This window comes from Rhinoderma darwinii, chromosome 9 (assembly GCF_050947455.1).
Source record: "Rhinoderma darwinii isolate aRhiDar2 chromosome 9, aRhiDar2.hap1, whole genome shotgun sequence".
Lineage (NCBI taxonomy): Eukaryota > Metazoa > Chordata > Amphibia > Anura > Rhinodermatidae > Rhinoderma > Rhinoderma darwinii.
In genome coordinates, this window is record NC_134695.1 from 12376036 (window position 1) to 12390023 (window position 13988).

Below are 13988 nucleotides of genomic sequence, written 5' to 3' on the forward strand. Positions count from 1 at the left end.
AGCTGAAGCTGGACTTTTGACCACTTTAGTAGTCTATAAAAACATAAGGAACAGAGAAAAACCATTAATATAATGGAAAAAGCATCTTACCAAATGTTCAGTGGATCCCATCATCCCACAGGACAAATACTGGACTCGTAGGCCTGGGGGCTTCTTGAATGGACATCACCAGTATCAGACATGGTGATTCACCACTGTGACGTCTCTGGTTTTAGAGCTCACAGTAAAACTCTATTTTTTGCAAAGGACCTGCAGGAGCTGGCTGCCTATTTATACAGCACCCAGCAGTGCTGTGATTCCTCCCACCTGTTGCCGGCGCGTCAGCCGCCACTAGAAGTGACGTCAGCCAAACGGGACGTCAGACGCCACCGGAAGTGCCTGAGAAGCATCCCAGACACTTTCCAGCCCACACTGAGAATCCTACCTGCCCACAGCAAGTTTACCACTCCTCCTTCCAAGAAGGGTAGAGTTGCCGGACAAGCATGCTGCCCGACCTAGCCGCAGCAGACAGGGACAGGAGGCAGCACACAGGGAGGCAGACTAGGTAAACAGGCTGCGTTTTACAACAACTTATACCATACCAGGAAAGGAAGGCAAATTCATTCCAGCTTCCAGTCCTCTGCCCCAGGTGTGAATAAAAAAAATTAGATACATATCTCCAATGGGTGCAGAAGCTCCCCAGGACAACCTATTCGGAGGACAGGAAACCTGAAACTGAGGTGTGAACCTTTTTATCTCCTCAGGTTTCCTGTCCTGGGATGGGCAGTCTCCTCGAATGGGTGCGGTCACGAGCGACGGAAAAAAAAATTGTTCCTACTGAAGCAATAGATCTGTGCACTTAACCAGTTTTTTTACGATCCTTTTCTTTCCTCCATTCTGATCACTAGCAGCACAGCATAATGGTGAAGTACAGTGTTCTATGTTCTGCTGCCATTTAACTTGATTCCCCAGAAAGACAGGTGGCAACTACAATCTAAAGAAACTTGACTCTTTTATTGGTTGCAAATTTGATCGTAGCAGCACCATGAGCTCCAGCTCCATCTATACAAATGTAATGTGTTCATGGTAGAAATGAAATAGGTGCTGTCCTCTACAGAAAGAATGCTGTACAAAATAATCACATTCCTTTGTGTCGTAAAAGACGCCTATTAAAAGGGTTTCGGAGGTCGGCTAATAAAACATCGATAATAATAAAACACCTCATAAGTCAAACTTCATCGTTCTGTGCTCTCATTATAAAATCTGTTTTGTACATTCCTTTTTAAAATCACCAAAAAAAAAAAAAGCATATATATATATATATATATATATATATATATATATATATATATATATATATATATATATATTCTATAGTGGCACATTGGGTAACTTCAGAGTATACTCATGTGGAATACCAGTGACTTGCAAGACTTCATGCAGATAAATTCATCTCAGTAGTTCAGTCCGCCTTCTGTTAATGACTATGAGTGGCTGTTTAGTTGTACAGTAGTTGCTATTGTTCTCTGAAGTAGTGAAGAAGTGCACGGTCACCTTTGTTGCAGCTGCAAGAAAAAAAAAAAAATTATAGAATTCCTGCTACTTATCTGTCCTGGCTTTGTTTTCAGCCTATTCCAGACACATTAACGGCACGCTGTTGATAAATCTGGCACACATTACACGGGGAGATATACTGGTGCACTCCTCAGTGCACCATAAATAGATCTCCCCCACTGAGTTTTAGTTAAAACGTACCTAACCTTTCAGTTGACTTTTCAGATTAAGCACATATGTGTGTACATGAGGAGGAATAACACTATTTCTGACCATTATATGACTTGTATTCAGACATTAATATAGAAAAGGGTTCTTTACTTCAAACTATGGAATGCCCTACCCCCCAAAAGGTAGTGATGGCAGATACTATGTCAGCATTTAAAAAAAGGCTAGAGGATTATTTACTGACAAACGGCATTGAGGGTTATAATTAAATGAACGACAGGTAATTTATTAAGAAAGGTTGAGCTTGATCGACCTGTGTCTTTTTTCAACCTATGTAACTATGTGTTCTAACTGCTATCTTCTATACACAGCACACACTGCTCCCCTATCTCTATAACATATATAGAAACAGAAGCAACATGGTGTAGATCATACAGCAGTATTGAGCAGTGTAGCTGTGAATCCAGCACTGGGGTAAGATAGAATACTTACTAGGAAGCTGCAGCAGTGTCTATGTGTGTGTCTCACTCTCCTCCTGCTTCCTCCTCCCCTCTATAGATGGCTAAAACCTGATCCCCCAGTGAGCTCATAGTTCGTGCCAAGAGGAGTAGGAAAAAGCAGTAAATGCAGAGTGACTAAACAGGGGGAAGGAAGGGAGCCTGATAAGTAGAGAGGCATTTTTCTCTAATAAAATAAATTAGTTTCTTATTTACTTCTATTATTGATTTATGCAAAGTTTGTTGAAAAGTTAGTGACCAATTAAGTTTATATCAACAGCACATAAAAAACAATTGCGTGTCCTATATAGAAGAAATCCAAGGTGCACACAGAAAATATAGTTGCAGTTCAAATTAAATGTTTATTCAATTTCTCATATATTTTGAACACTACATAAGTATATGGAAGACTTAATATATTGTTAATTTGAACTATATTTTCTGTGCCGTGGATCTCTTCACTGTATTAAAATCTAAATATACAGGACTTCCATGGAAACCTTTGAATGAATTGGGAAATACGATTTTCTAAAGCTAGCTATAAAAACACAAGCTATTTGGCGTAAAGTCTAATAAATGTTGCCACTATGGACCTTCTGGGAAGCCACGCCCCCTTTTCACAAAAGCGCAGAGGTCAGCGTAAAAAGGCCAAAAGTGTCAAATTGCGTCATTTCGATTAAAGGTTGATAAATTCCCCCTGTGTGTGTGTGTGCTCAATGATCTGTATACAGGAAAATGCTATCGGATCTATATTTCATAAACTAACCATACATCCCCCACAGTCTCTATTCAGGATGCATTATATTTCACAGGCTGGGATTTTTGTTAGAACTCTTCTCAGAGGAGGACTTATTTTTACCCCCCCCCCCCCCTTCACTTACGGCTGGGCGATTTTGCCAAAAAATGAAACCTAGATTTTTTTCAACACTTTGGGCGATTTTCGATTTGAATCTCGATATTCTGTTTATTTAACAGTAATACCAAGAGATATTTATATAATTTTTTTAAATTAAATTAACTAACATATATTGCTATACTTATTGTACGTAATTTCACAACTTTGTACAGTTGTACAGTCTGTAAGGGGTGCTATCTACAGAGCATTGTGGCTATGTAGTAGGAGTCCCGGCTTCCCCACGGAACGGTTCCGTACTGTATCATTTTGTTCAGTACAGAACAGAAGTTCCATGGCGAAGCAGAGACAGAACGGGGCAGACCAGGAAGTGATGAGGCGGCGGGGCGGAGCTTCCTCCTGCAGCACGGCACCAAAAAAAGAATAGATTTTACGATTCTGTTAAAAAAAACTGAATCGTGAGAGTCCTTGAAGGCAAATCTGATTAATCGCCCAGCCCTACCTTCACCTATTAAGACAATGCTCCTGTCATATGCATCTCTGTGGTTCTTAACACAGAAGACTGGGCATGTCTCCATCTCTAAGGTTGATCAGAAGACAAGTCATTATCACAAGACACCCACCGTTAAAGAGGACCTAACAATTCTGAGAGAGAAATTAACCATCTGGCCATTATTTATTAGAATTTTTTTTTATATGGAAACTTAGTACTGTACCCGCGTATGCCTCAGATTTGATAGGGTCAGATTCCGTATGAATTGCAACAAAAATAAATAGCTGCATGCTCCATTGGAATATTCAGAAATAAATGCAATAAAATATTAGAACTTTCTTCTTAGTAGTCTCTAAATATCTAGTAAAGCAGGACAACCCCCCCCCCCCATGTAGAGATGTGCTGATAAAAAGGAGAGTATTAAAACTGAATCATGAATATACACTACATAAAACCCCTCCTGAATCATTACCATTGACTGTGCATTTAAATGACCGCCCAGAAATGGCGTTACCTTATTTTATTCCTCCACAGAGAATGTTTAATTCTTCTCACTCTCCGACTCGCTCTGGTCTTTGCTTCTCCATCGCAATAAACTAAGAATCCTTTCCCGAAAGCTCTTGTTTTCAGTCATCTGAGCAGCCGCACTTGCACTTTTAGGACGTGGAAGACCCTGGGCACAACGCATAGGGTGGAATATTTAGTCACCACATTTCCAGATAGTACTACAGGAACAGGTCACAGTACGGTTTTACTTCTATAAAACTTTACAGTTGCTTTAATTCTGTTCTTAATGAGGATCTGTCACCTCTCCTGACAGGTCTGTTTTGGTTAATGCTTGTATTCCCCATAAAAGATTAACGCTGGAGCTGGATCTTTTCTTAGAACTGTTGGGTAGCTCCTCTGTTATTGCTCCTGGAAACGTATAAATGGACAAATGGCCATTCCCATTCTCCTTGTTAAAAGGATGTGTCTACACAGTGGGCACTGATTGTGCAGTGTCAGCGTGTAGAAACAGCCAATTGACAAGGGGAATGGTAACGCCCAATGTCGACTTGTTCATACATTTCCAGGAACAATAACAGAGGAATGCAGAGTTCTAAGAAAAGGGGCTCCATAATTATACAATTATCCATACAAGTATTTTTTTTTTTAGTAGACAGGTCCCCTTTATGCTCTGTTAGAGACTAGACAAGTGTTCAGCAACCTTTGACACTACAGCTGTAGTCAAATTTCAATTCCCAAGCACTAACAGCCTTTGGCTACAATACTAAAAAGTCTTTGGCTGCCAGGGCATGCTGGGAATTGTAGTTTCACAACAGCTGGAGTGACTAAGGTTACTGACCCCTGGACTAAAGCTTTATAGGGGGTGCGGTCACCATTTCCTCTCATAGCAAAAGCATCAAATCAGCAAACATGAGATGCGTTGTGGCTGTCGAATGAAGGATTACTGTAGCCTTCAGTATCCCATGCTATCATAGGTAAATTACAGCCAGACTGAATGACATGTGTGGCATCATAGTATCCTGCCTCTACTACAACAGTGATACTACCAACGTGGTTACAGGCAGAGGATGCTACTATATCAAGCTCGTCTCTGCCCAATCCACGTCCATTTGGCATACTGGTAAAATACAATATATAGACACATCGTCCATTAGGATTATCCCTCCTACCATGGTCGACATTTTGCATGTGGAAAACACATTAGAATCTGATACAATTAAAATGTATATACACTGCAGGAGTTTCCCTTCACTTTAGGTAAATATAACCTGTATTTGGTGTATAAAGCTAAAATCTATAAAGTTTATATGGATTTTAATGTGTTAATAATCTTATTAACCTTTAGACTCCAATTATCATACCAATGTTATGTTTTCCCGGCACTTATGGTCTATGTGTGACCATAGCTCACGTAGATGGGGATCGCATTCTGAACAATACTCTTAAAGGAGTACTCTGAACGTAGCTTTTCAGTTATCGTTAACTGTCAAATGTTTGCAAACCACACTGGGCAGACACAGCACACCACGTGTCCGCCCTGGGTGCTGCAGGGAATTCTGGCAAAAAAACAGAACCAAATTGTGGTGCAGTCTTTCGGCTGGAATGTCCGCTGCAGAAAATTGAACATAAAAAAAAAAAAAGTTTGGTACTTATGTAGCCATGGCGACGTGTCCCTCTGCAGGCTGACCTGCAGGCTGCGATTGGCTGCATTGGTCACATGGGATGAAACGTCATCCCAGGAGGCTGGCCTGGATGAAGAAATACAGAATCCTGGGTAAGTGTGCGCTCACCTATATCAGTTCTTGTGTCTCTCAAGTGATTACAACTGATGCAAAAATGTATCAGTAGCCATTAGGCTTTTTCACCATTTTTACTACAAAACCATCAGTGGTCGTTAGGTGTCATCAGTTTTTAACACAATGGTCCACCCAAAAGGTAGTCTAGGGTCTGAAAATGTGCCAATTTTATCAGAGTGGCGCATAGTTTGTGATAGATTGGATACATGATCGATCAGATCCTTGTTGTGTTCCATGTCAGGGCTCTCCTTCTCTGCTCCGGCCTCAGCGCTACACTGAAGCCTGACGCACACATTGTAATGTCACGTGTGTCCTTCAGTGCAGCGCAAAGGCCGGCGCCAAGAGAGAGAGCCCAGAAGTCAGCTGCTGTCCACTGACCTAACCTCAGAACTTCGAAGCAGCCTTGTGAGCCTGCGAAGCCGCCAAACACTAGACGCAATTTAATCGAAGAAACCGAAATGCGCAAGATGACGTCTGTTAATTGCACAGATTTTTTTTTTTTTCTCCTATTATTTGCCCTGAATATATGTACATACGAACACAGTGATCCAGTAGGTGGTCCAAGCACTCCTATATTAAATACAACAAAGCAAGTGAGAACACAAACTTTCTCATAGGTCACGCAGGAGTTCACTCTCCAGCTACCAACTATTACTCGAGGGAGAAGAAAGAATACTTGTATTATGATGCAGGGTTTATTATCTCTGCTGTAAAATCACTTCGTTATATTACAGAACAGGGATAATAAACTGTGTATTAGTAATACACTAGGGATGTCACGATACCAGAATTTGGACTTCGATACCGATACTTAGTTTAGTATTGCGATTTCGATACCAATTTCGATACTTTGCCAACAGTAATAAAAATAAAAATTCTTCCGTTTTCTGAGGTGAGGCGCGAGGTGTGATGAATTTTGAATGTGCCTCACATTAATAGTAATTAATCCCATCATGTTTCTCAGTCATAATGGGTTAATGTGCGAGGTACATGATGGGGTTAATTACTATTAATGTGAAGAACATGGAGGTTAAATTCATCGCACTTCGCGCCTCGCCTTAATAAGTGAAAGAAGGCAGTGTTTATTTTTATTTTTTTTACATTGTACACATCATAAATGATTCAAAAAAATTGTTGTGCAGGTTATTACGGCCGCGCCAATACTGAATGTGTGAATATTTTATGTATCGGGACTTATTTTAATGTTTATTGTAAAAAAGGTGTATGTGTATTTTTTTTTTTTAATTTAACATTACTTTGTTTTTACTTTAACTGGTTGCCGACACAGGACGAGCATACTCGTCCTGAGCGACAGCCGTCCCTGCGCGCGTGATCGAGAGCGGGGCAACGGCTGTAATACACAGCCACGGCCCCGCTCTGACAGCGGAGAGGAGAGAAACATCTTCTCTCCGCTGTTAACCCTTTGAACGCCGCGATGAAAGCTGATCGCGGCATTCAAGGAGAGGGGACTGCACATTGATCGCGTCACAGAAAATAACTGACGCGATCAAAGCCCATAACTCATATGGCCAGACAGCCCAGGGTCCAGTGAAGGACCCCAGGGCTGTCTGAACATATTTCCTGTTGTTAGGGCATACGGAGGTATGCCCTAACAACTGCCTGTGTACAATCAGTAACAGGCTAATGTACTGGCATATAGATCTATGCCAGTACATTACAGTTACAAAATCAAAATGATAAATCCCTTTATGGGATTAAAAAAAAAAGTTAAATGAATGTAAAAAAAAAATAATGGTAAATAAATAAAAAGTAAATAAAATACACAGAAATACAAATTTTTTATAATAAATCAACTTTTTAAAATATAAGTCCCAAAACATGAAATAATATAGACATATTTGGTATCGCCACGACCGTAACAACCTGTACAACAAATGTATAACATTATTTATTATGATCGGTGTATGGTGTAAAAAATAAATAAAATTAAAACTGCTGCGCATCTGCTTTTTTTCTGCATTTTAATCTAATTAAAAATGTATAGAAATTAAACGATAATGTATTTGTACCAAAAAATGGTACCTTCATAAAGTACAACTCATCCCGCAAAAAAACAAAGTCTCATACAACTACGTCGTACAAAAAATAAAAGCGTTATGAGCGTCGGGATGCAAAGAGGGAAATGTAAAAAAAAATTGCTCTATCCTCAAGGCCAAAATTGGCCGTGTCCTTAAGGGGTTAATGTACTGACATATATCAGATATGTGCCAGTACATTAGCCTGTGGACAGATAGTAAACAGGCAGTTGTTAGGACATACCTCAGTATGCCCTAACAACAAGAAATATGGTAAGACAGTCCTGGGGTCCGTCAATAGACCCCGAGCTGTCTGGCCATATATGGTATGGCCCTCGATCGCGTCACAGGAATTCCCTGTGACGCGATCCAGGGGCATCCCCCCTTCTCATTTTATCCTGAATGCTGCAGTCCGCTTTGATCGCAGCATTCAGGGGAATAACGGCGGAGATGAGAGGTTTCTCTCATCTCCGCCATTATAGAGCGGGGCTCCGGCTGTGTAATACAGACATTGCCCCGCTCCTGACAGGAAGCGCGCGCGTGGTCAGCATGAGGTAATGCAGGCGGCGCTGCACTAACGAGCGGCGGTTTAGGCACTGAAGACAGAACATGGGAGTGTTTTGTAGAGCGCCCGCCATGTTCTGTCTTCAGTGCCGCCGCTCATTAGTGCAGCGCGGGCCGCATCTCATCATCCTGACAGTGTGCACTTGTTATCAGGACTCCGGAGCGGAGCAATGGCTGTATTACACAGCTGCAGCCTCGCTCTCATACATTCATGTATTACTATACTTAGCTCTGCGGCTGTGCAGCCAAGTATCGAAATACAGGAAATAGCGGTATCGAACCGTTTGGGGATGCACAGTATCGAAACAGTATGGAAGTTTCGATGCATCGTGCATCCCTATATTACAATGGGACATCACTGACTGTTATTCATGTGCCACTGAGGCTTCAAATTGGTCACCACACCTGTGCTGTCACATCACAGCCTTTATGATCTACATGCTGAGATAACAGTTTTTTTTATCTCACTGTTGCGACATCAAAACTTATTATACCTTTAGTCCTTATGCACACGACCGTAGCAGGGCCCCCATTACATATTTTGCATTAGGGCCAAGGTATATCTAGTTCCACCTTTTATTGTTGCACTTCCCATCTTTTAATGAATGGCTACTGAATTCTACATTCTGGACCAACCCTAGTCAAGTGTCTTGTTTTACCGAGAAAAGGAGTGATAGATCATTATACAGAAAGGACTTAAAAAAAAAAAAATGTAAGAATTAAATCTTTCATATCAAGAAGTGACAGAAGAATTACCGTAAAGCTTTTGTCAAATTCATCACTCATTCTCCTCAGTTCTCGTCCATATCGAGCAGCGACCATTAGGGAAGATGGAGCAGAGCGGGAACGTGAACGGAACTGGTTGAGCTCGCCCACATGGTCGGTCTCCTGCGCCTCTGAAGCAGATTCTGTCCGAATGCGAGGTTCTTTTCCCATCAAAAAGAATAATGTGATCTTTATAATTAATGACAGTGAGGTACTTAAAAAACAAACAAAAAAAAAAACAATTTCTACAGGTATCGTATAAGGGACATCGTATAAGGGTATCGTTTTTGACGCGGAAACAGTGTCATAATTAGCGCCAGTAAACAGCCCCCCCACTTATTTCAATGGGAGGCAAAGGCATATTGTTTCTAGCTGCAGTTTCCGCCTATTGAAATCCATGGGAGGCGGGAAAAACCATGTGGTGCTCCTTTCTGAGCATTTTCACTGTGTTTTTTTGCCTACGGTCCTTGCATTGGATTCAATGACGGCGAGCAAAAAAAGCTCAGGCCGTTAAAAATCTGCCTCAAAATTCCTAAAGGAATTCTGAGGGAGCTTTTTTCTGCCTAAAAATACTCTGTGAACTAGGCCATAATACCTCAGTGTTTATACACAGGTTTCTAAAACCTTAGGTTAAAGGGTTATTCCTATCTTATAAAGGGATGGCATATCGCTGGGATATCTCATCACTTTATGATCGGAGGGGGTTGTTGTGCTAATTTATAGCTGCGTCCCCTTCTAAGTTTTGCCTGTAGAGCGGCGCCCTAGCGACACGGCTGTGCAGGAAACAGCAGGGCCCCATTCAATTAAATGGGACTGTGTTGCAGTTCCCTGCACAGCGGGTGGCTGAGGCGCTGCCATGCAGGGAATACAGCACTAAATCAGAGCTGTAGCCCCTTCTTTATTAAGATTGGTGGGGGTCCCAGAGGTTGGACCCCCACCGATCATAAAGTGATGGTATGTCCTCGCCATATGCCATCACTTTATAAGATAGAAATACCCCTTTAAAGCACGCTTCTGGTTACATTATAGAGAGGCAAACAAAACAAAAACAGCATTACCTTTGCCCCGTTTTATGTCAGGAGAACTCCGATGCCCTGACGCTCCTCTAAGGGACAGTGGATCTGTTCCTGGGAGAAACGCATCTAGTTCAATTGTGGGGAACTCTTCTATGGAAAATATAGAGGATGGAGAAATGTCTGCCATCTGCGTGATTAAAAATATTAGAAGACAAATGTAAAATACGTAAAGTCTCTCATTGTCTCTGAAAATGGAAAGGTAAAACAGATTTGTCTCAGCTGTGTGATGAATGCAAATAATATTCAAGTAAAGTAAAGATATAATGAAGAACAATAACCATTGCAATGCATCATTTTAAAAGCAGACAGTGTTCTGGTCACAAAGATTTGGGAGGTATCTTAGTTATTAGGTAAAGAAAAATAAATCATCCCATAAGAATGGGTCTTTACCGTACCCAGCGGCATCTGAGGATGGGGTCAGACCTGGGGTTCATGTATGGCTCCGTGCAATTCCCCTACTATACCTCCAATTTCATACAGAGGCATACAGGGTTTTTTAAGGAAGATACATAATTGGATACCACATCACAGAGATTTGTTTTGAGGGTGGATATCTCTAATACAGGGCCACAGGGATTTATAGGGGGCCATCACTAGATATTTACCGCTGGATGGTCCTGTGCGTCCGCCAGAGGTAGTGAAGTGGATTTTTATATATGGGACGCTGGTTTCAGTTTCTACTGCCTCAATTATAATTTATTTTAGACTTGATTCTTCATTTTCTGAGTTCACACGTTGCAGATTTTACCCTTTGCAATGACAAGGGTGAGATACGCATCAAATTCACAACGGGAGAGCTCAGCCTAAGGCCCCATGCCCACTTCAGTCTTTTCCTTCAGGGTGCTAGCCATTTTTCTGACGGCTAGCACCCTGACCCATTCATTTCAATGGGGCCATGTACACTTCAGTTTTTTTGACGGTCGGGTTGCTCCGTTCCGATCCAAAGTAGAGCATGTCCTACTTTGGACCGAGATTCCGTGACCGTGAGGCCCATAGAAGTCAATGGGGCCGTCAAAAAAAAACTGAAGGAACACGGAAGGCATCCGTGTGCCGTCCGTGTGTGACGGAGCCGTTGCCTAGCAACGGCCAGGCGGGCATAAATGTTACACTCATCGGCAGCCACTTGTCTCTATCAATCACGGATAGAGAGAAGAAGCTGCTGATTAAAAATAAAATAAAAAGCAGTTCATACTTACCCGGTCGTTGTCTTGGTGACGAGTCCCTCTTCTTCCTCCAGTCCGACGCGGCAGCCTGTGATTGGCTGCAGAGGCCGCTGCAGCCTGTGATTGGCTGCAGAGGCGGTAACGTGAGATGAAGCGTCATCCCTGAAGGCCGGCCTTCTGACATCATCCTGACCGCCACTACAGCCTGTGATTGGCTGTAGCAGCGACATGGATGAAACGTCATCGCTGGAGGCCGGACAGGAGGAAAGTATGTATGATTTTTTTTTTCATTTCATTAAAAATATATTTTCCGAGCGCCGAGCATGGTACTGTCCAGGGTGCTGAAAGAGTTACCGCCGATCAGTGCAGCCCATTAACTCTTTCAGCACCCTGGACATTACCATGCTCGGAAACACGGAGTGCACACGGCTGCTAAAACAGGCACACGGATCCGTCAAAAACAGACGTGAAAACGGTGTTGGAAGTGTGCACGAGGCCTAAGGGCTCATTCAGACGAGCGTGTAACTCGCCCGTGTGACGGCCGTTAAAACAACGGGCGTCACACGGACACGTGTATTTCAGTGGGGCCATTCACACGGCCGTTGTTTCAATGGAGCATGTGAAGGGTCCATGGAAAAATAGGACATATTTTTCTAGCGTTCTCACGCATCCCTCCATAGATTCTAGTCTGAGGGATCCGTGATAACGCGTCCCAGACGGGTGCACCTCGGACGTGAAAAACGTACGTTTGTCACGCTTGAGGTTGCACATGCTGGTCTGAATGTAGCCTTACAGATGCAGTCTGCCTGTTTAACCTCTTCACCAGACATTAGTAAAGTGACTTGATGAATCGCTTCTTCCATCATATAGTAATGGCTAAACTGTCTCTACTCCCTATATAATGTCAGCTGTCCATTACATTCTCATACCCTCCAGACAACAGCTTTACCTCTAGCGCTGCTCTCCAGAAATTCTCAGCTTGTATATCTCCGATAAGTGGAATCACTGTCGCCGGGTACAGCAGACCTCCGCTTGTGAACCGTCCCCGGCAGGCTGCCCGCGTCTACTTGTCGCTCTCACCGCTCCTCCTACAATCCATGTTTACTTTCCTCTTTCCTTCCGGGTTCTTCTCCCAATTACCGCCCCATGCCTCTGTTTCTCGGGTAATCGTTTCCTGTCTCAACCAATTACAGCTCCGAATGGCATCAAACAACGCCCATGAAATGTGAATATACATCCCACGTGATGTGTAAACAGTCTGTAACCATGATAACAGGGTAGCTGCTGGAATGCAGAGTGTTAAACGAGGTCATGTGACCTGACTGGAGCGGTATGAACTAATAACACTGCAGAGAAATATGGGGGGTGCTCTGTACTGAGGGCTGGGAAGTCCTGGAAGATATTGAGGGGGTGGAGTATGTGTGTACTAATGTGGGGGGAGAGGTTGTGTAGGAGGATATTATATAGGGGTGTAGGAGAGTACTGTTATATAGGGGGTGTAGGAGAGTACTGTTATATAGGGGTGTAGGAGAGTACTGTTATATAGGGGGTGTAGGAGGGTACTGTTATATAGGGCATGTAGGAGAGTAGTGGGAGGGTACTTTTATATAGGGGAGTACTGTTCTATTTATGGGGTGTAGGAGACTAGTAGGAGACTAGTGTTATATAGGGGTGTAGGAGGGTACTGTTATATAGGGGTGTAGGTGGATACTGTTATATAGGGGTGTAGGGGAGTACTGTTATATAAGGTAGGAGAGTAGTGTTATATAGGGGTGTAGGAGGATATTGTATATTTAGGGGGTTTAGGATAGTGTTATATAGGGGGATGTGTAGGAGAGTAATGTATTAAAGGGGTGTAGGAGAGTACTTTTTTATAGGGGGTGTAGGAGAGTACTGTTATATAGGGGGTTGTGTAGGAGAATACTGTTATAGGGGTGTAGAAAAGTAGTGTTATATAGGGGGTGTGGGAAAGTACTGTTATATAAGGTGTGTAGGAGGATATTGTTATATAAGGGTATGTGTAGGAGAGTACTGTTATATAGGGGTGTAGGAGAGTACTGTTATACAGAGGGGTGTAGGAGGGTGCTGTTATATAAGAAGTGTAGGAGAATATTGTTATATAAGGGGGATGTGTAGGAGACTACTGTTATATAGAAGTGTAGGAGGGTGCTGTTATATAAGGGGTGTTGGAGGATATTGTTATATAGGGGGTGTAGGAGAGTACTGTTATATAGAGGGGTGTAGGAGGGTACTGTTATATAGGGGTGTAGGAGGAAATTGTTATATAGGGGTGTAGGAGGATATTGTTATATAGGGGATGTGTAGGAGACTACTGTTATATAGAAGTGTAGGAGGGTGCTGTTATATAAGGGGTGTTGGAGGATATTGTTATATAGGGGGTGTAGGAGAGTACTGTTATATAGAGGGGTGTAGGAGGGTACTGTTATATAGGGGTGTAGGAGGAAATTGTTATATAGGGGTGTAGGAGGATATTGTTATATAAGGGGGATGTGTAGGAGAGTAGTGTTATATAGGGA

At 42.4% G+C, this 13988-nt stretch overlaps 1 protein-coding gene across 1 annotated transcript; it reads right to left on the minus strand.

The window, feature by feature from the left end:
• Positions 1–974: 974 nt before the first annotated feature.
• BAD (BCL2 associated agonist of cell death) lies at positions 975–12714 on the minus strand. Its single transcript, XM_075836845.1, has 5 exons — positions 12401–12714; positions 10271–10415; positions 9204–9373; positions 4059–4217; positions 975–1544 (listed from the first exon to the last, which is right to left on the minus strand). The coding sequence occupies exons 2-4, from the start codon at positions 10413–10415 to the stop codon at positions 4086–4088; spliced, it is 447 nt and encodes a 148-aa protein (XP_075692960.1). The 5' UTR covers positions 12401–12714; the 3' UTR covers positions 975–1544; positions 4059–4085.
• Between the last annotated feature and the right edge of the window lie 1274 nt (positions 12715–13988).